Below are 25,912 nucleotides of genomic sequence, written 5' to 3' on the forward strand. Positions count from 1 at the left end.
TCAAACGGACGCAACTCTACTAATTAAAAGGCAATTCTTCAGAGCTTTCCTAAAGGATAGTAGGTCAGAGCAATTTTTTAACTCCAAGGGGAGTGAGTTCCATAGCTTTGCCATCTACAAGAGACAGCTTCTGTCCCCCTACGATACTTGTTTGCTCTTTGGGATCACTAAGCACTTTGTATCTGAAGATCTAATTTTTCTGGATAGAACATACTAGATAAATCTGTCCTGGAGATAATCCTGACCAATGTTCTGCAGTGCCATAAAAGCTATATAGAGGGCCTTAATCTCAATTCTCTTTTCTACTGGAAGCCAGTGAAGTTTAGGCAGGCCATGCAACAGATTTAAATTTTGAAATTCCCAACAAAAGTTGGGCCGACTCATTCTGTAGCATTTGGAGTTTGTGAAGGAATTTTCTCTGGATGCCCATAAATAGGGCATTCCCATAGTCCAGTCTGGACAAGACAGGAGTGGTGACCATTGTTTTCTGAAGGTCTGAGGGTATGAAAGTGCAAGTTGTTCTAATTATTCTTAAAGTGAAGAATACTTATGACGCAAGGGGGTTAACCTGATCTTCATAGTTGTTGGTTGTCAAAGACAGTCTGTAAGTTCTTCACTTTCCAGACTAGCAGGGGAAGATTCCCCATTTCCTGGGGCCACCAATTTGGTGACCAGAATGAAGTGTCTCTGCCCAGGAGAAGGACCTCCATTTTCCCAGCATCTAGTTTCATCCAACTGCCAATTTGAGTCATACAAGAGCTGAATCTTGAGGCTGTGTCATCTGGGTTGCTAGATATCGATACTACTATTTGGATGTCACTTGGCATATTACTCCACTGAAAATCCAAATGATTCAATGAGCCTAGCCAGTGGGGTGACATAAAGATTATAAAGAGTAGGTCTCAGTGAAGAGGGTCCTACAGGGGAAATGTTCATGAGAAGGATACAGGTGGCTTATTAAGGGGGCCCATCCGTGCATACAGTGTCTTCCCACCCCCTCCTGCAGACTGTAACAGACCTTTCGGACGAAAATTGAGACACCACCTTGTTCAGTGGGAAAACACCACTTTAGGTCAATGAGTCCTCTCCGTTGTGCAGTAAGGACACTGCCTCAAATTCCACACAAATCCACACAGTCCCTCCTAACATCTGCCCCACCACCACGTACAAACTTCAGACTACCTTCACCTTCTGGAGGAAAGGTTTCAGCACTCCTAGCGAAGAGCATCATAGAATCAGTATGCATATACCATCATGGGACAGGTGTGTGTTTGTGTGTGTGTGTGTGTACTTCCTGTACTTTTTGATTCCCGAAATGGACAGCCCAATCAAGCTGATCCCTGACATCTGACAATTGAACAGGTTTGTTCTCTCCGAACATTTTCTGGTGGCCGAGAAATGTGCAAACCTTTTTTCTTTAATGAAGTGTGTTAGTCCATTGACTTTGATGGACAGTACCTTCAATGGTCTCTATGGCTGTAGCTGCATGTAGTCAAGTGGGATACAGAAAACCCTGTACTTACTTTTTTTGACCACATTTGGAACGGACTCCAAATTGATGGGGTACTTATCATGGTTCCTCCTGATACTTACTATACGTATCTCAATTTGGAATTGACATTTTTCCAATTTGTGTATACTGCATGACTGTTTTCACAGTAAGCTTTGGGGACATTTTCTCAGCATTAATACGCCTATAAAACTTGGGTATGTTTGACAGTGTCCTCTAGCACTGTCTGATACGGCTCTTGGTTCAGATATTTTATGTGGGTTTACCTTGACCTCAAGAGGTAACTGATTTTAGCACAAATTTGCTACTCACTTATTTATTGACTACTGGTTCCTTGGTGACCTTTGACATCAATATTACCTTTGTAAGCCTCGAAAAAGTGGTCTAAAGACGAAACACGTGTCGGCTGTCTGTGGTGGAATAAACTGTCCATTTTTAAAGAATTACTATTTTGGTTCTGTTCATTAACTGTATGCATTATCTGTGAAGCATTTACATTGTGAGACTGTTCTCTGCTCTGGGTTCATCTCGCACACCTTTAGTCACTATTTGGGCAGCATAGTGTCTTTATCTGTTGAGCAGATTACTCATAACCATTGGCACACTTTATACTTGGGGAAGTGCAGTGTTTGCCATATCACCGCTACCTTTCTTTGGTATGATCACAGATGTTTCTATGTCCTTTCATTTCCTTTAATATGCACAACACACTGTCTTCAACACTGTACTTCACTTACACTACTTGCTCACTTACTGGAAAACGAGCTGAGGAGGAGACATTGTGCTGGTGCATTGTGGACCAAGGGAGGAGTCAAAGCATTTCGTGTGACTCGAACGTCTTCAAAGAAAAACAAGTTGCTAAAGGCCGGGCCCAAAACTAGATGGCTGAAGTATGCAGTGCATGTGAATCTGCAGCACTACATACTACGATCAGATGGTTACATGGTCGGTAACATTTTCCCTCTGGTGGATACTATATCAATCCTCATTAATCTCACTCCCCTCCCCCCGCAAATTAGCACTAGTATTAATAAACTCCCATGATGTACAATGTGTACTCTACTGTTATTGTTGCTTTAGCTGATGCTCTCTGTTCCTCAAAGTGGCATAGAAAAAATACCAGTAGTTGGCACCTTATATTTCCTGCTGTCATGATATCCTGAACATGTGAAGCTGTAGATGAACCTGCATGGCACCACCTGCGGTGCTGGGGGGAAAGAATTTCTGGAACCAGTCTGGTCAGGCAAGGAATCTGCAGTACAGTATAGTATCCACCAGAAATATAGCTGTCATCTCCGATTTGGTAACATAATTTTGATCCTTTGCACCCTTATAGATTAATCTAAAAGAGTTTGAGCTCCTCTGAAAAACAAGGCTGCATTTGATACTTTAACTGGTGAAACTTCTTCAACACGATCATTTATTAATTACTGTTACCTAATTTATACCACTTGCTTTGTTCCTTTGAAATGGCCTGTGTGAGTCGTCAGGGCAGCTTAGCTTTCATTTAATAGGAGAATGCGATTGGCATGCTTCTTGGCCTACCACTTTGTGTGTAAATGAAACCAGAGTAAGAAGTTACCTGACCAATAAACTGATTCGACCGTGGCTGGACCAATCTCAATCCCCATGGTAAACAGCCAATCGAAAATATCATTTGTAGTGACTATGAGGCATTTTTGTTAGCCCTTTTTCTTCAAGGTTGATGTCAAACTTGATGTAATTTTATCAATGGAAGTTAATAAATAAAATTCCGTTCAGAGCATTTCTTAAGCCTATGGCTACCAGACAGGCTTCCCAACGCTGAGTTGTCCTCAACTATGTATTAAGCTGTATCCTGAAACTGAGCACCTTGTCATTCTGCCGGAGAGCTGATGGAAGGGGAAACCATAAATTAAAGTCATCCACGATGGTCAATTTAGAATTGGATCGAATCAAGAAACATCGAATAGTTCCGTTTAAAAATTTAAACCCAAGCTAGGTGGTCGATTTAGTAAGATAATTTTCACAGATTCTGTAGCATAGAGGTATTATCCTCTATTCAAAGGTTTAATTGGTATTATAGGCTTTGAGCAGATTTTTAAATTGGCCTGCAAGTCTCTCACCCTAAACTTTGCAAACTACATCATGATGACATAATGTGATTTAGAAATGACAATGCAGTAGGTCATGGCGAGAACACTGTACCATCTAGGGTGACCACTCTTACCTAGGTCAATACGGACACTGTTTCTAGAGGTGGACTTTTAGTCATTGCCTAATCCATTCTGTGAGTTGTATCATAAACAGGTGCACTGGGTCAGTGAAGAGCGGAGTGCCTGCTTTTTTTGTCACTTAAGGGGTGTAATGGGAATATTTCAACTCATAATTTCTCCAAGTTAATTCATGATCTTCAGGCCGCACAAGACATATAGGGGGACAGGGTCGACGACCACGGAAGCACCGCCAACAGGCTGGCGGTGCTTCCTTTGCTATTCCGACCGCAGCTCTAAAGCCGCGGTCACCCAGCCGGGTCCGGCGGTTTCCCACCGGACCCGGCTGGGAGAATCCTCCATGGCGGCCCGACCCCCTTACCGCCAGCCTGTTTCTGGCGGTTTTCACCGCCAGAAACAGGATGGCGGGAACGGGTGTCGTGGGGCCCCTGCACTGCCCATGCCACTGGCATGGGCAGTGCAGGGGCCCCCTAACAGGGCCCCAGCAGGATTTTCATTGTCTGCTTTGCAGACAGTGAAAATCGCGACGGGTGCAACTGCACCCGTCGCACCCCTGCAACACCGCCGGCTCCATTCAGAGCCGGCTTCAATGTTGCAGGGCCTTTCCCGCTGGGCCGGCGGGCGCTCTTTTGGCGGTCGCCCGCTGGCCCAGCGGGAAAGTCGAAATGGCCCCCGCGGTCTTTTGACCGCAGAGCGGTCTTTCGACGGGGGAAGTTTGGCGGGCGGCAACCGCCGCCGGCCAAACTCGGAATGACCCCCATAGAGTCAATAGATGCTCACTGTTTCTGATTTGTGATGTCTAAAATTCATGTGTGAACTTGGAGACATTTCAAGTTATATGAACGAACTTTAGGCACCTCAGATGCAAAAGGAAAAGAAAGGCACACAGCTCTGTGCAGAGCCAGTACAGCTGTTCATGAGATACCGCCACATTTTGTCAATTTGTTTTTCTTCTATTGTGCTAGTTAGACTACACTCTGAAATCAATGTTTTGTTGGTAAAACTTTCAAGACTAGAGACAGTGTCCGCAGTGATCTCAAGTGATGTGGTCACCCCAGAATCTACCATGATTTACTAATCAACAGTTTGTCCGATGATTTAATAAAAATATTTTCTCAAATGTAATTGTTATGGGTGGGTATTGATCTGCCATTTATCATTGCACGTTTAATACTGGAGAAATCCATGTTGCCCTTGGTGGAACCCGTATCATCAAATCATTAACATTTATAAAGCGCGCTACTCACCCGTGCGGGTCTCAAGGCGCTATCATGAAAGCACCTGACACAACTGGTTGGCTGGAAATCTTAGAAGAATTGGACTTTACTATTAGACGTCTTGTTTAACTCTGGCCAGCATCAGAGAATCTCTTGCTCACATTTCAGGATTGCACCAGTAACTGTATTGGGGCAGGATGTGCATGTCTTTGTATCAAGCTGGGTTCTGATACGTTTTGCCAGAAGTAGAAGGAGCACATCAGTTATCCCGAAAATTCTAGGGGTTCTATGTTTCCAAACATGTGAGTGTGTTCGCACTCTGCACATATTAAGCTTCTTTATTGGGCCTGCTAAGTGAAGCAAACCACATCCAAAAATCAAGTATCACACATTGTAGTATGGGAAATGAAGTCCTGGCAGAGCAAGACAGAAATGCAAAACTCTTTCTCTTTGATCCATGGTGTGCAAAATAATGATGCATTAGGATGCTGCCCTGAGTAATTGTCAGTGACTGAGATTATTTCAAGCATTCCATCCATCACTTTTTTTTGTGCATTTTAGTGTGTCGCCCTAAGAGGGACAGGCACGCCCAGACAGTCCCTTGCACCCTGTGTCACTGAAACTAAGCTGTACCTGGCTGATGAGCCCATAACTGGAGCGTAACCGGTCCTGAATTGTCTATGTTTTTGGTCAAGGAGAACCTGTCTTGGCAGTTTGAACAGGGCAGTTCCCATTGGAGCAGGGTCAAGACAGATTTGCATATAGCTTGTTCCAAACTGAGGTGACATTGTGTGCAAAATAATAATGGATTGGGGTGCTTCCCCCAGCAATTGCCAGCAGCTGAAATTAATTCAAGCATTTCATCCATCACTTTTTGTGTTTTTGTGTGTACTTTAGTGTGTCACCCTAAGTGAGACAGGTGCCCGGAAGCATGGGTCCCTTGCACCCTGTGTCACAAGAACCAAGCTGTACCCAGCTGATGAGGCCATAACTAGGGCAAATCTGGTCCTGGATTACTTATGTTTTTGGTCAGGGAGAACCTGGTTTCGCATTTTGGACTGGGCTGTTCCCCTTGAAGCATGGTCAAGACTGATTTGCATATAGCTCGGTCCAAACTGAGTTGACACGGTGTGCAAAATAACAATGGTTTGGGATGTGGCCCCAAGTAATTAACACTGGCTGAGAAATAATTCAGGCATTCTCTCCATCACTTTTTTGTATTCTTTAGTGACTAAATACCATGGCTGCATGATCGGACACCGTTCCCCATCCTCATTGTGAACTGAACAGGCCATACAGAAGTACCTAACACAAATGTCAGCAGCAAGCCATACTAGGACCCAACCTCGTGGCACCACTGGAAATGCCTGTGTTAGTGTTCTAATAATATTGATTTATGTAGCTCAATACAAACTGTTTTGACATTTTTACCTCATTATGAATGACCAGGAAATGGCCAGCATTTCTCCCTCGTCCCAGAGATACCAATACAGGTGATAGCAGTACCTCCAAAATCCTTAAAATTCATCCCACTAAGAGATGGAGCCGGAGATTCCACTAAGAAATGAGGGATCACTAATATCAAGAATACAACGCCTAATTCCCCCCTGTAATTTTCATTTGCATGTGGGGTTTTCACCAGGAGATTCTGTCTGCTTGGAACAGGTGAAATCTCTGGGAAAACAATGCATCTGTGATAAATCCCCTCATATCCCAATGTGGCTGTTAATTACCATTAGTAATCCCATTGTTATTACCAGGGGCACTAATAATGATTCTCTTAATAGTATTTATTACCACCCATTTGAAACATTAAGAATGAAAGGATTAGATAAATCATGTGCAGGGGTTCAAATGTCAGCCCTGCCTGTTACATGCAGCTGTTTGCAGAGAAGCATATAACTCAGAGTTTGTTTTTAATCAAGATTATAAGATGTGACACACTGCTTACACAGGAATGTCTGCAACAAAAGCAATAACCCACTTTTTTGTACTGCAGCACATTGATTTACCGCTACAAAGCATGTATTAAGCCTCTAATGAATGGGTTTTGTTTGTAGATTTAAACCTGTATATATTTACTGCCCTCTGACTCCAACAACTACATTAAGCAAACACTATTTATAGTGATTTATATTGTTGCAAGAAGTGCTGCTGTGAAAAAACTAAGACTTAGCACATTGACCTCTCTCGAAGTGCATACCTTTTGTTGAATGGGATAAGGATAGTCTATAGCTGATGCTGTGCTAACATCACAGTTTTTGCACTGTCATACAAAGTCTGTGACCTACTGACATTGTAGGGATGGATATGGGAGAATCAGAGGAAAACTGGGCAGTACATAATTTTGGGCTTCTGTAGTAGTTGCTTCAAATGGCATAAAAAGGTTGGGGGCTCTTTGTAAGGGACATGACAAAAGAAACGTAAATAGGAATCTTTTTCAGGAGGCGTGGCATATGTAATTAGAGGCGTGCCTTAAAACATATAAACTAAAATGCTGTGCTTCACACATCATGCCACCCAACCAGCATTAGAATGCTTCTCTGAGGGTTTTGTATTATTGCAGTCAGGCTTATACCACAACAACAGACCTATTCATAAAACAAGACAGCTCTATTGGCTTTGCCAATGCTTGTTAGTAAGAATGAATAAAAACGTCGACTTTGTCTAACTACTGTTGAAAATATGAGACTGAATTAAACATTTTTGAAGCTTGTCAACCCAGTATTGATCTTTGGCAGTGCCTCAGGCCCTCCTCTTCTCTCCTTCACACCACTATCCTCTAGTCTCTGACTGTTAGATATTTGCACCATCCCCACCGACTTCTTCCTGAAATCCTCCATCTCAATGTCTTACACATCATCTACTTCTTCTTTATGACTGTTTTTTTTTTTTAACTCTGTCCTAGTGCTTGTACAGTGTCTCTGTCATTTTAAGTGTGAGGTAGTCAGGTTCTGTAAGGGAGCCTTTGAGTTTTCTGAGGTATGTTGTTCAGAAAAAAATGGGGGAGGGCCCCAGGAGTTCGGCTGCTTGAGAGGAGGCAGGCTGGTCACATTTATCCCCTCAGTCGTAGCCTGAAGATGAAGTTTACAGAGCGATGGACGTTTTCCACAAGCATACAGGCCAAGTCTATGCGCTGGAAGTCAGTCTCCCTTCAAAACACTGATATATGTCCTCGCAGCCCACCAGGTTTGGGCTTCCTACAGCACTGCTTGTGCACTCCCAAGCAAGGTAAAAAGTGGACTTGGGTGCTAGAATATAAGATTCACAGATAACTACCTTATCTTCAGAAAACTACTCAAGTTGGCTCTTTCCTACATGATCACCATACTAAAAACATAAGTGTACAACATATGCCTGTGCATGCAAGCATGAATAGTTTGATTATATGCATGTATTTAGATGTGTGCATTTCTTTGTCCAAATATGTATACTACTTATGGTTTAAGAATATACATATATTTCTGTAGGTCTGCTTAACAAATTAATATATCACTTGTGGTTAAAATATATTGTTTTATGTTTAACATGTCTACTGTACAAAAAACAATCTTCAGCACTCTCCAGTTCACAACTCTGTCTCATCCCATACCTCTTTCAATATATCCTTTACCTGCAGTCTCTGACTCATCCATCCCAAGCCTCATTATACTACTATTTATCTCCCTAATAACCAGTGGTGGTTTGCGGGGCGGCGCTCAGAGGGGGGAATAAAAATACGGGGAAAAAAACACTTAGCTCCTCGCCGTCGCTCCGCTCCTCTGTCTTCTTGCTGAAGGCCCGGGCTCCCAGCCTGCCCTGTGGCCAATCCGGACACTGCTCAGAGCAGCATCAGGATTGGCTGGGAGAGCCCACACAGGGCGCTTCCAAGCATACTGGGAGTCTGTGCAGGCTCTCTTCAGACCAGCAACTGTGTTACTGGGCTGGAGAGAGCCCTGTGCGCATGTGTGTTTTGACGGCCTGAGACGGGCAGCCAAACATACATGCTCAGTGAAGGGAAGTGCTGTGCATTACCTCCTTAGTGCACGTCACCCCCGTGGCCCCACCCCTTTTAAAGAAACAATAGTAAACAAAGAAAACAATAATAAACATAGTTTATTATTGTTTTCTTTGAAAGGTTTTGCAGCTGCAGCTGCTGGCTGGGGGGCGGCACCCCTCTGCCCTAATGGAGGAGCCGCCCTGCCAATACCTTTCTGGACTGTTCCCTCCTCTATCCCTCCTTTGACTCATTCCAAACCTCATTTTACTACTGTGGCCTCCCTAATAGACCTTTCTAGACTCTTTCCTCCTCTACCCTCCCTTTATCCTATTCAGTACAAAATACAGACTAACGTCCACCTCTAAAATTAATAACTTTTATTTCCCTTTACTAGTCCACCACTAATCCATTTTGGGTTCCAGACTAGAGTGCTACTCACCAAAAAGCTCTTCAGTGCCTCATCAGGGGTAGTATGCACTATATGAATACAATTACAATTAGAATTTTCACATCAAATGATCATTACATTTGGCACATATGTGACCATCACTCTGTGTGCTGTGAAGGAATGCCAAGGACAGATTGAGCATGTTGTCTGAAACGTTTATGACCCACGATCTGCCACTGTGAGAAAGTTGCCCTGCTATCACCTTTAACCCCAGAACTTTGACTCATGCCCCATAATACACACCCATCCACAATCTGAAGTAACCAAGACATCTAGAGGCAACTTGTTTCAAAGTACACACTGTACAAGTCGCACGTTGCATGAAACACACTACAGAAACTCAATATTAGATAAAAGCAAATACTCTTCGGCAATTCAAGATGAAATAAAACAATGTAAACAGGGACTGCACTGGGGCTACAACCATTATTAAGAAATTGGTTAATGCTTTTGCATGTAAAGTTAAGGAGCTATCTATAGAGTCCAAAATGGTCTCAGTTCAAGGCCCCTTTTTAATTAGTAATGGGACCGCCAACCCTATAGCCTCTGCTCCTTACTTAATGCTCTGCTAGGAGTCTTAAATATTAAGACACAACTCGTGCTAGGAGTAGGTGAAAGATTGTGTCCCAACCAGATGCAGAGGCACTCAGTCTGTGCTATTGTTGGGGCTGAAGTGGTATCTCAACCCGAGCTCCTAGTTGGTCGTGTTACTGGAGTCATCTTGGCTGAGAGTGTGTGAGTAGCAGGTGGAGGCCCATGGCAGTTTCAGATGAAACCCATAGTCCGTAGTATTGGGCTCTGCCTGCACATCACGCCCTGGTGGTAAACATTGGCTCTCTCAATGCCGCCCCCTTCATCAAATTAAGAAACAACCAACCTGGTCATCACCAAGCTGACTAGATCCTCCATGACAGGACTCTGAGTCATTTTTAGGTGGGGGATGGGTTCATCCCATACACCCCTTCTGACAATACGCCTTCTGAATGCAGGGCACCAAAACACCATACTTCCACCATACCTTTGCCACTCAGAATGCATACTTTGCCTACCTAAGAGTGCTGATATTCTGACTACTGCAATGATACTTAGTCCTTGTAGCTCATTCATTGTCCATCTTAACACACATTCCCCACCAACACTAATGATATCCCTTCTCAATGTAGAACGTTGAAATAGTGTCCAGCGTTGCTTACTTACTCTGGTATCCTAGTTACCTATGCTTAGCTAATAGAAATTTTTGGGTTGTGGAATGCTGGGAGAAAGGGAGTGGGAGAGCAACATTTGGAGGTGTCTGAGTGGTGAATGAAGACACTACATGTAGAGTGCTTGCTCTTAAAAAATATTAGCCACTTACCTACATGTCCAGAGTAGTCTCTACAAATTGGCGGGGAGGCATGCGGCAGTAGTTGTGGTGGTTGAACCTGAACAGCTTGTGTTGACCTTGTGCACTGCTTTGAGTAGCGCCTGTGATGTAGTGACTTCAATGTAACATATGTGTAGTTGCTTTCTCATTTACAGGCCTTATAGGATCAGGAAGTAATTCCATGTTATTATAAAGCACATCTGGTGATGCACACGCCATTAGGTGGCAACAATTGACTGTACGGTACTGTTATAAGTGCACCCTATTGTTACACTGCTTCCAGTGATAGTGCACACCTTTGGCCTATAATTAATTGTCATTGCGCTGGACTTAAAAGCGCAGCTGGTGATGCCCACACCTATTGGCAATAGCAATTAAGATGTCACAAAGCGCATCTGGTGATGCGCACACAATTTGGAAGCAATTGATTGTTACTGCGCAGCCAGTTATCAGCGTATCCAGTGATGTGCACACCTCTTGGCAATGACAATTAAATGGCCAAGTCCTTTCATGTAAGGGGAGCGACCCCTTAGGCAAGGGTCATTCCCCTGGGGCGCAAATTTATTTTAGGCCATGTCTGCCCCACTGGGGGGCAGATCAGCCTATTTTAATTAGGCCGATCTGCCCCCAAGGGGGGCAGAAACTACTAGGCACCGGGGATTTTTGTTGTTGTTGTTGTTTTACAGATGGGGAGCGACCCCTTAGGCAAGGGTCGCTCCCCTGGAGTGGCAAATTGTATTTAGCCCATTTCTGCCCCCTTTGGGGGCTGATCAGCCGATTTTAGGTCAATCTTCCCCCAAGGGGGGCAGAAACCACTAGGCCCCAGGGATTTTTTTTTTGCGCCAATGTCTCGCCAATGTCAGGGGGGGCAGAAATGGCCTAAAATAAATTTGCCCCCCCCCCCCCCGGGGAGCGTCCCTTGCCTATGACGTTGTGTTTTGGGTCATTTCCTTTCGTGGGCGCTAGGCCTACCCACACAAGTGAGGTATCATTTTTATCGGGAGGCTTGGGGGAACGCTGGGTGGAAGGAAATTTGTGGCTCCTCTCAGATTCCAGAACTTTCTGTCACCGATATGAGAGGAAAAAGTGTTTTTTGGGCCAAATGTTGAGGTTTGCAAAGGATTCTGGGTAACAGAACCTGGTCAGAGCCCCACAAGTCACCCCATCCTGTATTCCCCTAGGTGTCTAGTTTTAAAAAATGCACAGGTTTGCTAGGTTTCCCCTGTGCCGGCTGAGCTAGAGGCTAAAATCCACAGGTAGGCACTTTGTAAAAAAAAACACCTATGTTTTCGGTGATAAAAATGTGATGTGTCCACGTTGTGTTTTGGGCCATTTCCTTTCGTGGGCGCTAGGCCTACCCACACCAGTGAGGTACCATTTTTATCGGGTGACTTGTTGGAACGCTGGGTGGAAGGAAATTTGTGGCTCCACTCAGATTTCAGAACTTTCTGTCACTGAAATGAGAGGAAAAAGTGTTTTTTTGGTCAGATTTTGAGGTTTGCAAAGGATTCTAGGTAACAGAACCTGGTCAGAGCCCCACAAGTCACCCCATCTTAGATTCCCCTACGTGTCTAGTTTTCATAAATGTGCTGGTTTCCTAGGTTTCCCCAGGTGCCGGCTGAGCTAGAGGCCAAAATCCACAGGTAGGCACTTTGCAAAAAACACCTCTGTTTTCTGTGAAAAAATTTGATGTGTCAACGTTATGTTTTGAGCCATTTCCTTTGGTGGGTGCTAGGCCTACCCACACAAGTGAGGTACCATTTTTATCGGGAGACTTGGGGGAACACAGAATAGCAAAACAGTGTTATTGCCCCTTGTCTTTCTCTACATTTTTTCCTTCCAAATGTAAGGCAGTGTGTAAAAAGACGTCTATTTGAGAAATGCCATGTAATTCTCATGCTAGTATGGGCACCCCGGAATTCAGAGATGTGCAAATAACCACTGCTTCTCAACACCTTATCTTGTGGCCATTTTGGAAATACAAAGGTTTTCTTGATACCTATTTTCACTTTTTATATTTCAGCAAATGAATTGCTGTATACCCGGTATAGAATAAAAACCCATTGCAAGGTACAGCTCATTTATTGGCTCTGGGTACCTAGAGTTCTTGATGAACCTACATGCCCTATATATCCCCGCCACCAGAAGAGTCCAGCTGACGTAACGGTATATTGCTTTCAAAAATCTGACATCGCAGTAAAACGTGGAGAAAAATGGCTGTTTTTTTTACCTCAATTTAAATATTTTTTTATTTCAGCTGTTATTTTCTGTAGGAAACACTTGTAGGATGTACACCCCTTGCTGAATTCAGAATTCTGTCTACTTTGCAGAAAATGTTTAGCTGTCAGGGATCAAGCATTGGTTTCTCACCCATTTTAGTCACTAACTGGAAGGAGGCTGAAAGCACAAAAAATAGTAAAAATGGGGTATGTCCCAGTAAAATGTCAAAATTGTATTGAAAAATTGGGTTTACCAATTCAAGTCTGCCTGTTCATGAAAGCTGGGAAGATGGTGATCTTGCCACCGCAAACCCTTTGTTGATGCCATTTTCAGGGAAAAAAACTTCAAGCTGCCTTCTGCAGACCTTTTTTCCCATTTTATTTTTTAAATAACCTTTTCACTGTAGGCTAATTTCTTGGTCTCCTTCAGGGGAACCCACAAAGTCTGGGTACCTCTAGAATCCCTAGGATGTTGAAAAAAAAGGACGCAAATTTGGCGTGGGTAGCTTATGTGAACAAAAGGTTATGAGGGCCTAAGCGCAAACTGCCCCAAATAGCCAAAAAAAGGCTCGGCACAGGAGGGGGAAAAGGCCTGGCAGCGAAGGGGTTAGGGACAGATCTGCTAAAAGAAAATTATATGTAGCAGAAAAAGGGCCCTCTGTGCCGGGTTTGGTTGATCAAGAGCCTTAGGCTTCATCCCAGACCCCAGTAGTGGAACTCAAGTAATAGTTCTTAATGAACCAAGTACAACTGTGGAAGAAGAAATGAAGAGCTGTTTCCCTAGGGTCTATTCCAGTAAAATAGGGGAATAGAGTGGGTTTGTCGACAAGATTGCATTGAAAGAGGGGGCAATACTGGTGGGTCGTAGGGTCAGAAATTTACCCATGAGAATTATGGATAGTGTCATGAAAGAGTTTGACACATTAGAAAGTAAAGAAATTATAGAACCAGTAGAAAGTGCAGAGTAGTTGGCCCCCCTTGTGGTAGTCCAGAAATCTGATGGTCCCATAAGGTTATGTGTTGATCTAAGAGATCTGAATAAAAACATTGTAATAATTGACAAATTCACCTTACCTTGGATTGATGAACTCTTGTCAAAAGATAAGAATAGAAAATGGTTCTCAATTATTGATATAACCTTGGCCTGTCAACAGGTCCATTTATATCCTTCTAGTAAGAATCTCACTGCGTTTATCACTCCCTTTGGGTGTTACAGATATGTTTGCATGCCATTTGGCCTTGTGTTAGTGGCTGCAGTGTTTCAGTGCCTGATGTACAAACATTTCAAAAACACTAAGGGAGTGACCTACTTCCAAGATGATTTTCTGGTGATGGGCTGAGATAAACAAGAACATGATTCTAAGTTAAAGTTGGTGTCAGAGATACTAGTTAACTATGGGTTGACAGCTGAATTAAAAAAAAAAAAAATTTGCTTTAAATTCTGTGACCTATTTGGGTCATGAAATAAGAAGTGAATGAATTTCACCGAAAAAAAGACATTATTAAAGCTATTAGAGTTTGCCTGCTCCTATAACCAAGGAAGAAGTTGCATCTTTACTAGGACAAATAGAATTCTATTCTAAATGTGTAAACAATTTCGCCATGAAAAGATATAGATTGAGACAAGTGATAAAGGCTAAACAAGAATTTTGTTTGAGTAAAGATTTACAAGATGATTTTGAGAAAATCAAACAGGATATAAGCACAGCTGCTCCACTGGAAGGGGTTTACATTAGTATACACTGCATTTTCATACCAAACACTTGTGGGAAAGGTCTGGGGGCTGTGTTAACGCAAATATTTGAAACGGGAGAAGAATGTACGGTATAATACACATCTTGACCATTGTCCCCTGCTAAAGTGAAATTTTCAGTGATTGAAAAGGAAATGTTAGCTGCTGTATGGGCGATGAAAAAATGTAGGTAGTATGTCTGAGGTTCCAGATTCACACTCCGTATTGACCACAAACCATTAGTTAAAGTTCTCACATCAGAATTCACTATCAAAGCTACTCGTGTATTGCAAGAATGAATTAGAGATGATTGGATTTTTTGTATGACGTAGAATATTTTCCAGGTGAAATTAACAAGGTGGCAGATTATTTGAGTCATTCATCTTTGCCAAATGATGAACAAGTAAGTGTAGAGTGGGATAACCGCAGTGGAGCAGTAGTCGAGGAAGGCAAAAATGCTATTTTGAAAGAAGAATGAGAAGCAAAATACAAAGAAGATGAAATATTTGAGTTGGTTAAAGAGTTCATTACCAAAGGTTGGCCAGTTAATAATAAGTTACGAGATGAGTGCAAGTGGTGGGAAAGGATGAATTATCCATCGATCAGACAGGGTATTTATTTAGAAGGGACACAGTAGTTCCTCCTAAAGATTTGCAATTGAGGATCTTAGACATAAATCATGAGGGACATTTGAGCATTGTGAAACTTAAACAAAAAGAGTACAATCAGCATATTGGTGGCCTGGATTGGATTTTTAAGCAGAAATATTTGTAAGCAATTGCCAGATATGTGCAAACTCAGATAAAGCTCAATCTATGTTAAAACCATCTCTGGGAGAAAGGAAGTTTCAACAACATCTATGGGAAGAAGTAGATATAGGTATTCTTGGAACAATTTTAGATGATAGGGGAACACCTAAGTATTTTCTGGTAGCTGTTGACCATTTTTCTATATGGCCTGAGACAAACGTTGTGGAAGGAACAGATACCAAAACACTAATCTTCTTTCTCGAAAAGTTGTTTTTAGGAGAAGGCACTCCCAAAAACCATATTAAGGGACAATGTCCCACAATTTAGTTCTTAGAAATATGAAAAATCCCTAATCAGAAATGGGATAAATGGGAAGAAAACTCCAGCCTACCATCCTACTGGTAAAGGGATTGTGGAACGCTTTAACCAAGTAATTATGGGCAGTGTACAAGCAGCTGTAAATTCGAAATGAGATTGGGTAAAAGGGTTGAGTAGCACAGTTTGGGCATATAGGATAACACCTAAAGGAACAGGGTATAGCCCATTTAGGATTTTAAGTTTTAAGAGGAAGTGAACCGTTCACTAACAATAGGAGACTGGGTGAGAGTAAAAAGGGGGCACAAAGCTAGAAAAGGAGATAGCAAGTTTTCTGAAGTATTTCAAGTCATAGAAGTTTATAATAAATCAGCATTGTTAAATAATAAAAAGGTATAGTGGCATTTTAGTTGTATGTCCAGGTGTAACAGGATTCTGTACTGGCAAGGTGTAAAAAAAGGCAAAGGAAGGTACCCTAGGTTCAATGGACTTGTTGTGGGATAATGTTGAAAGTACGAACCAAACCATAAACACGGCCACACACATTAGTGCAGCAACATCGGATGAGGGACATAGTAGCAGTTGAAGTATCAGTGCACCAGTTAATACCGCTATTAAAATGACAAGAGGTGGCAGACTTATTGTATTGCCAAAGAAGTTCAGTGATATTGAAATCTGTTTGTGAGTATGCTTTATTAGTATTCTATTGGAATTTATAAGGGCACTGAAATTTTGTGGGGGACTTTTGTCACATTCAGAAGGAAGAGGGGTACTAACTGTATTAAGTAGATAGTTATAAGTTTAGTAATTATCTACTTGTAAGAAAATACATTCTAAATAGCTCTTGTGAATTAGCATATTTAATGTGTTCTTAGGTATGTAGTAATACTATTGTAACATTGATAAGGGAAGATTTGATATCCTAGTTACCTATGCTTAGGTGATAGAAGGCCTTGGGTTCTGGAATTCCGGAGGAAGGGAACGGGAGAGTGTGAGGAGGCTGAGCGGTGAACGAAGACAGTACATGTAGAGCGCTTGCTCTTAATAAACATTAGCCACTTACCTACTTTTCCGGAGTTGTCTCTACACTTACACTCTTCCAATCTTTTCCGCTCTAGGTGTTTGTGGAATTCGCCAAGGAGCAAGAGGTGGAAGAGGACGATTTTGCCACTTTAAACAGCACACTATGGTGGGAAAGACGACAAGAGGATCGTGTAATTTTTTAGGACTTGGTCTGCTCCCTGCTTTTGGACTATTCTGCAGTTACTCTGACTCCTTTCAGCCTCAGCAAATAAAGGTTCTGACTTTTTTTAGGAGACGTTAATGAGCTCATTTATGACTTTTACACTTGCATTTTGTTTACAGCAATCTGCGTCAAAACATATCTGTGGTAACAACACACAAAACAAAGCCCAGTTCACGGTATGTCATAGTGACAAAAGAAGAAAAGTCTGCCACCAATGGAAAAAACCCACAAAATCTTTCCTAACACAGAGCTGCGATGTTCTTCTCCAGGACTTGGAGCATTAGGGATAAATATGGAAGGACTTTATATTGAGATTGCATGCTTCCAGTTCACTGCCTTCTGCTCTGTAGATGACTACTTGCTGCTGCTGAGTCCTCCATACACGCTGTTTGAGGTTTACACAGATGTAACAGAATTTCCTTTACCGTCAAAACCTGTGCATAATGGCATTGTGTCTTTTTAAGTTAAATGTTTTATTAATCTACATGTTTGTGTCTGTTTTCGGAAGGGAAATCTGTGCATCAGATTGTTTTAAAATACACCGTTAGAGTCTAATTAAAATATATAGCCATAATGTAGCAATAGAGGATTTGGGTTGAGGGCAATTTTACCTTTCCTTGTGAAGGGTGTGTAAGGATCTGTGGGATGGAGATATCCACTGGAACTGAGGTGGTATTGAGTAACAGTATCTTCTTTTTGGAGCACCACTGTATTAGTACCGTGTCTTGAAAGAACTAGCCAGGTGCCAAACGGAAGCGTTCAAGAGAATATCCCTGAGCCCATCTATCTAATAGAGTCATGAACAGTACGGTGTTTGCTTACAGTCATGCTTATAAACTATGAATCCGACTAGACGCATTCCAGCAGACCCTGTTCTTCCCAAATTAAATTTTCCAGACAAATGCCGAAAAAATGGGCTTCAGCCTCAAAACAATGCAAAATCAGAGGCGTTTTGTCATTTAACAGAATGAAGACCATACTCAGTGTGCACTAATTAAAGAACTACTTGTCACCTTTCTCAAATTTGTGCTTCAACTTTCTTAAATCCTTTCTTTCTTACCCGTAATTAACAGTGATACTAGTTGTTTTTTCTTTATTGTTACTCAGTAAGGCATATTTTTTTTCTTTTTTTAGTTGGAAGCTCTTAATATGACGTGATTATTCATTATTTCAGTATACTCGTATGTACTTGGCAGGTAACAAGGTGCGCGCAGCAATTCTTCTGCAGGCATGCCATTTTCGCATGTGTTCTGAGCGAGGTTTATTTAAGTCACTATGTCATAACCAAACATCTGAGTAAACACCATCAAAGAAACAGTGTAGTGCGCTGTATCTTTTTTTCATTGTGCTTTATTAGATTTTCAACAAATGAGAACCAATTGCATTCCAGTGACATCAAGCACTGAAGCTCCGGTGGGTCCAAGAGTGAATGCAATTGGTGCAGCGATTTAAGGTGAACGCTAAGGAAGAGAAAAGAAAGAAAAATAAGTGTCAGAATCTCACGTCTCCCCCCCGAGTTTATTGAAAATTTCCACACACCCCTTTTCAGACTTAGGTTCACAGTATGTCTATATATATATATATATATATATATATATATATATATATATATATATATATATATATATATATATATATACATATATATATATATATATATATATATATACACTCATATTACTTAGTGGCAGTCGCCACTAGGTAGTTATAGTTAGGATCATATTTTGATAGCAAAAACCTTTTTGACTTGCCTATATCTTTGGCGCCATTTGATGAATCTTCCCAAACTTTAAAAAAAAAAGTGTAACAGTGATTCTTGTTGTGCACGAAACGTTTTGGGGTGATCCGTCAAGCAGGGACAGAGAAAAAGAGGGCGTCAAAAAAGTTGCATTTCAGATGTTAATTGTCATAGGACCTTTAGACACAACTAAAGCCCGAACCACTGGACAGAATTACACCAAATTTGGCAGAAAGCTAGCTTTCGGCATGCAGATTGTGCTTTTGCTTATTTCTTATTTAAATCCGTTCAGTAGTTTTTGAGAAATTTAGGAGAATTGAAATTTGTATATCTCTGACTGTGGTGACTGCAAATATTTGGCGAAAATTCATGAATTTTCACGAATGAGCATGCGAAAAGAAGCACTGTAATTGGCTGACTGCAACCTGATTAGAAAGTTGTGGCTGCCATTTTATTTCACGAGACATGGTCCCCAGGGGTGAAAATCCTAATTGAAAGTGGCATAAGGGGTCAGAGTGAAGGCATCTTGACCCCAGGGGTGAGATATAGGTGTGTTTTAGGGGCAAATCATGGGACTAAAATAATTTTGCGTCACCATGTGTGATATTCACAAATGTTTTGCAAAATAATCCAAACTGTGCAAACATTTGAAAGAAAAACCACACTCATCCAGAAACTAATTCATTCACTTATACGTGCACTCAGAGGCTCATGCACCCACTCAGACCCATTCATAGACTCACACACCCACTTTCAGACCCACTCAGACACTCACGCACCCACTCACAGATCCACTCAGAGAGACAGGCCCTGGGGCCAACCTGTTCTGCGCACAGCCAAAGACTGTGGGTAGGATTGGGTGGTTATAAGGGCTTAGCTGCAAGACCTGGCTGCAGGCCAGGCCTTGCGTGCCACGTGCGCGGCAGGGGTTGGAATAACTTATATTAATTAAAATTACTTTACGTTACAAAAACATAACACAGAAATTCACTGACAAAAACAAAGGTTACAGGGACGCTGTAGTTTGGTTCTGAATTTACTCGTACAAACCTATAGAAATTCAGCAGTTATAAAGTTAATTCAAGGAACTATAACTCACGCCCTAAGGTAACTAAAACTCACACCTTCGCCATGCACAGCTAATTACTCCACATATTATATCATTGATGAGATCTTATATGGCATCTTTGATATTATCACTGCAACATTTGCAATAAAATTATTGATAAGAAAACCGTGCATGGTAAGGGCGTGAGTTATAGTTACCTTAGTGCGCGAGTTATAGTTACTTGAAAGCACTCTAACTATAACTGCTGAATTTCTGTGGTTTTGTACCAGTAAATCAACTTCCCTGTAACCTTTGTTGAGAGACAAGAAGAAAAAAATAAGCAAACATAACAAAATGTGATTATTTGTTTTGGAATTGGATAAGGGAAGAGAACTTTTGAGAAAATAAAATAACAAGGTCTAAACAATGCCTAAGGCAGACTTGATTAATCCAAACAATGAAACCTAAAACAGATTGTTGTACGATGTTGAATGGCATAATCACTGACCTGGACCATTGTTTCCAGATGTGATTTTGTCTCACACTTATGTATGTTTCATCTACAGAGCTGTTTGTTTTCAGTGTGTGTAAACCTTCGTTGTTTTAGGAAGTTGATACTTCTAAAATGATAAAACCTGAACTCTCATTGCAAAGAAAGCTGAGTAGAGATGAAACTTGCCTCCAGTTTCTATTGTCATGTTGTCAAGCTTATTTTACAGTCTCGCAGCCCCTGAGGCCACCCAGCCCACAAAAAGTGAGAATGCCCGGTCACCACCAACCTGAGCTTTGAGTACAGGGTCTCCAATTAAAAGTTAGCCTTAGTAAGCCTCTTTAGCTTTCCGGAAAGATGTAACTTATCAGTCAAAGCTTAGTTAAGGAAGGTGGTAAAGGAGAGGGGAGATACATATATAGCTCTGTAAACTCAGCAAAATAAAGACATATGTCCAGCCAGAATTGTGAGTACATAACACTTTAATGATAACTCTAGAATTTCATAGAAGTTGGCCCCCCTTAAGTATGGAGCCACTGGCCTGGATCATCCAGGTCCCTTTGATACCAAGATGTCTCCATTTTGAATGAGCAGCATAATGTGCAATAAATTATGAAAGGAATGTGATTCTCAAATTGTGTGCTCAGTGGGATTTGATGTCTCAGGGAGATTTCAGCCTGTGGTCTCGTGCGTGAGCCTGTGCCATCCGTCATACAAGTCATCACCTAAACCCAAAGTGGTGCCAACATCCAAGCAACATATAAATGTTGAGTGTAATCCATAAGGGCATTCCGTCATAAAGGGCTAGCACTGAGTAACACCACTGTTCAACTACGAGCTCTGTGAGCTGCCTGATATTCTACTGTAAAAATATGCTGCCTCTAAGGTACCTGAGAAAATGAGCCAATCCATGTGTGTTATACGACAGTCATAGGTGATTAAAGGGCCAGATTACGAGTGTGGCGGTCTCTAGACCACAGCACTCGCAGTTGCAGTCCAACCGCCACATTACAACCCTGGCTGTCGGGCTGCCAGGGAACCACCAGCTCTGTCAGGATCTCAGACCCTGGCATTCTGGAGGTTGGTGGTGATCCTAATCTACTAGGGCAGCGCTGTAAGCAAACAATGTAGCATGTGTTATTGTCAAAAGTTGTTTATGACTTGAGGACTTTAATTCATTTCTTTCTGATAGCACGTGGATGTTTACAAAGGGCACTGATGGACAAATCACATATGCATTTCCAGGGTAGTACTCACTAGAAGACACTAGATGAACTGGCTTTCTCGGTGACAATAAAGGACAGAACAAATCTGCACTAGTTGGAGGTAGTCATGGTCTACAATCCTGGACAGAAAGAACATTGGCCTATGCAGACTTCAGGGTTTAAACTTATTCTTGGCTTTACTTCTACTGCATTTTGCATTCAATGACTGTCTTTTTTCTCACTTCCTCTATTTACACTATTATTCCAAGGGAGAACAAGAACATCAGTAGTGACTGGGTTTCTGTGGTGGTAGTGGTGGCTTTATGAACGCCTTCGCCCCCCCATACTGCTTCAGTTCACAATAAAATACTAATGGGCCTCTCACTTCAGTGGCATAAACCCCTGAGCTGAACACTTCTGTGCCCCTCAGCCTGAAGATTGAATGCTTGCAGAAGAATGGGTATGAAGAGAATTTGCCGGGGTTTGCCAGCCGTGTAAACATCCTTCAGGTTTACAGATATGTTTCAAATTGTAGCTTTTTAGACATGAATTTCTCCACATCAACTTTGCCCTTTTGCATGTGAGCCAACTGACTTTCAGATAACTATGTGGTAGACATTTATTGATGGAGGCATGTGAGCATCCGCTTCTCATGGGTTGGGTTTTGAGCTTCCCATTCTCTGGATGAAGAGACTTTTTGTGCCTACCTCCTTTCCAAAGATCAAGGTGGAGATGGGGAAAACTGGGATCTGTAATGTTAGTGGTGCCCATGCTAACAAGAATCCTGGTTCCACCTACTGCAGCATCCGATAAAAGGTCTGCTAACCAGTCTCCTGCTCCTTCAGTGCCTTTGGCTGCTGATTCAAGCAGTTCTGTGCTTGTACTAGCCAGCCTTGAACTCAAAAAGCAGAGTTTGAAAAAGAAAGAATTTCTAATTAACTAATCATCACTATCCACAGTTTCGACTTTTCTCATGTTTGTAGTTGCGTTTCCATCATTCACTGAAGTTTCAGACAATGATTTCCCCTGAAAGGTCCGGGCCCTCTTGTCCATGGTCCAGTGCAGAGGTGGAGGTTTCTGTTTTTTCACTGGATGAGCATTTACTGTACGTACTCGTATCAGTCCCCCTTGGCTGTGATCTCGTCGTTCGGGGAACCCTACAGTAATGGGATTGGGATTAGCCCATATGCTCTTTGTGTTCAAAGTGTTGGAGCTATCATGTCAATTTGGTAGTCCAGAGATTTGCTTTGGTTATTTTGTTTAATCCCTTAAATGCTTTCTACAATATTCCTATCAAGCTGGTGCAATACATATTGTTTTTTTCTTTTTTCTTTTGAGTGAAACATGTCTGCTATTGTGGAACTAGAAGCACGTCTCTGCAGCAAGTGATATTTGAGGTTTAACGTGGAGATTCTGGTCTTTCATGCTGCACCTAATTTTGTTACTATCAATTTTTCAGCCTTTTTCAGCATTCAGTAATGCACGTCATAGTTTCTTGAGATGCGTTAATCTTCATTACTTTGGGTATGTGTAAATAATATTTATTAAAATTAAAGGGAGACACGTATTGTAAAGTTTTAAATGAAGTGTTTTCCCAGAATGGGTCAACGGGTATGATTTAATTACTGCCATGCCATGTCCTGCCTGTCTTTAGCAATCTACCCATTTAGCTCAAGCTTTATGGTGCTGATATGAAATAATTGAAACATGCTATGAAGTAATTGGCACCTATTATGCTCTAGGTTTCCTTGTGACATGCTGTTCATTTTACCTCCCAGTTCAAGTAATACTTGTGGAATTAAAAGCAAAACTCTGAATAATGTCCCCTGGACATTGACTATTAGAATATATTGATATAATTAAGTCAATGTTTATGGTACAGAATAACTTGTGAGATGAATTAAATTCACTTTTATTAATGTAAAATTGTGAGTGTTTTTGAAAGCTCTCTGTTTAATATTGCAATATCATGATTGCAATCAGATTTCCTATTGACTTATGTTTCATAAAGGTGGGCCTCACCTATAGTGCAGCAGATTCGTTTACACCATGGTGAGAAACAATGTGACCTCTTCTCTCCTCACCAGCTCCATACATAGATGACAAATACAAATGTACTCCTGGATACAAGAACCCTTTGAAAACAACAAGAATATTTGTCTCAGATTGTTTTTCATTTCACTCTACATAATTAAAGTAAACAGACACATTTCTTCCATTTTTTATGAAATCATCATCATAAAAGAAATATGGAAAATCTTTGCTTTGTTTCTTCTTTTTGTCTCAGAACTGCAAGAAAATTGTTATTTGGTTCAGATTTCATAGGCAACATTGGCTTGAATTTTTTTTCCATTCCATGGACTGCTTACAGCTCAGTGGGTTTGCATGATTTTGGATCATTTTCTTTTTCACATTGCTTGGCCACCATAGCTGCCGTATGTCAGTACGATAGTTTAGTGGCCTTTCAGCGTGGAAAACACATCCTTTCATTTCTTCTGTATATAAAGCTTATTGTTTAACTGCTTAATGGATATAGGCCCTCATTACAACCCTGGCGGTCGGCGGAGAAGCGGCGGTCTTACCGCCAACAGGCTGGCGGTAAACATTTTGGAACTATGACCGTGGCGGTTACCGCCATGGTCATCCGCCACTTCTCCGATCCGACCGCCAGGGCGGAGACGACCGATGGGCTGGAGACCTGGGTCTCCAGCCCGGCGGTCGTCTCAATACTGCCGGGAGTATCATGACCCGGCTGACCGCCATGGATTTCATGGGGTTTGGAACCGCCATGAAATCCATGGCGGGGAGTGCTATCAGTGCCAGGGAATTCCTTCCCTGGCACTAATAGGGTTCTCCCCCACTCGAGTCCTTCCCCTACACCCCCCACCACCCCTGCCGCCCCCAAAGGTGGCAGGACCCCCCCTCCCCACCCCTACCCCCAACATTACATTACACATTCACACCCGACACGTACGCAGGCACCACCAACACACATACCCGCACACACACCAACATACATGCCAACAGCCACACACACAGTCATACGCACACACCCATATTCAGACATACACGCACACATCCATACAGACATACATACAGGCAGACACGCACTCATTTCCAAACACACAACACCCCCACATGCATACACGCACTCACACACCCCCTCTACATACACACATGCACACCCCCATGCACGCACACAACACCCCCCCCTCCGCTAACGGACGATCAACTTACCCGGTCCATTGATCATCCGGAAGGGTACGGGATCCATAAGGGCTGCTCCTCCACTTCCCCGCCGCCCGCCAGTATGGCTGCTGGCTGCTCTCCATCCGAAAAAGGACGGAGGGCTGCCAGCAGTCATTATACGCCGAGCGGAAAACCGCCACCACTGGCGGTCTTCAGCACGGCGGTCCCTCGGCGGTCTTGTCAAAAGACCGCCGAGGTCGAAATGACCCCCATAGTTTTAAAGAGCCAGCAGACAATTCGGCTTGCAAGATCTTCTTTAGAACTAGTAATTTTTATTATTAAGATTGACTTCTGTTTTTTGGACAGGCGAGGTGGCATGCACCTTCTGTCCCTGCTGCTTGGGATGGCCAGGCTAGTGACTTCCTGAGGTGGTCAATTTGAGTCCTCCTAAGGCCCTTGATGGTGTCATACTAAGAAAAGATTGTCTGCTTTTTGTCAGGCTTATTGTAGACATTCATCCCTTTTTGTTAACTTGAAGATATAATTAAGTTGCTAAATCTTTAAAAAAGTGTATAGGGTGAAGCACTAATAGTCTTATGGATGTTAGAAGGTGGTATGGTAAGGCAGGATAGAGGATGTTAGGGGTGATAATGACTTGATTAACTTTGAGAACAGGTGCAGTCCTTCCTGTTGGATTCCAATTATTTCACCCTATTAAGTGAAAAACCGATACAATCCTGATCAACTTAATCCTTGGATGTGAAATGTAGTTTCCTTCGGTCAGCTCTGTCTTCCTTTGACAAAAAGGACTGATTATTCTTCACTAGCTGACTAGGATACAATTAAACTGGCTTCAGTAGTGTAGTCCTCTATTTATGCATTCCTGTTACGACTACAATATTGTTGGTCTGTGCGTCAAAATGGAGTCTTGACATTTCACAATAGGACTGGGCTAACATCCAGTCTTCCCTAAAGACAATCCTATGTGCAATACATTTGCCAGGTTTGGTTTCCACATGTGTTATTTAGCACAATAATGTTTTAGACAATGTATGTCACGATCCTTGTGCTAAGCTTTTCATTTGAGGCATACATTAATTGTATTTCCATCCGATGCAGACATTTTGGGTGCATACATAAAACATTTTTGTGTGTTTCTCGATGACATTGCATTGAAAAATGTATTTCCAATTAGTAGGAAGATGCATTAGGAAACATACATGTTACTAGCAACAAACAATTTGCACATAA

At 42.1% G+C, this 25,912-nt stretch overlaps 1 protein-coding gene across 1 annotated transcript in view; it reads left to right on the plus strand.

The window, feature by feature from the left end:
* The window catches only part of ABCA5 (ATP binding cassette subfamily A member 5), a 1,006,180-nt gene extending 988,166 nt beyond the window's left edge, over positions 1-18,014 (plus strand). Inside the window, exon 39 of the mRNA XM_069199839.1 lies at positions 16,864-18,014. Within this exon, the coding sequence (XP_069055940.1) occupies positions 16,864-16,971 (108 nt within the window). The 3' untranslated portion in view covers positions 16,972-18,014. The remainder of the gene's footprint in view (positions 1-16,863) is intronic.
* The last annotated feature ends 7,898 nt before the right edge of the window (positions 18,015-25,912 follow it).

Source organism: Pleurodeles waltl, chromosome 7, assembly GCF_031143425.1.
Source record: "Pleurodeles waltl isolate 20211129_DDA chromosome 7, aPleWal1.hap1.20221129, whole genome shotgun sequence".
Taxonomy (NCBI): Eukaryota; Metazoa; Chordata; class Amphibia; order Caudata; family Salamandridae; genus Pleurodeles; species Pleurodeles waltl.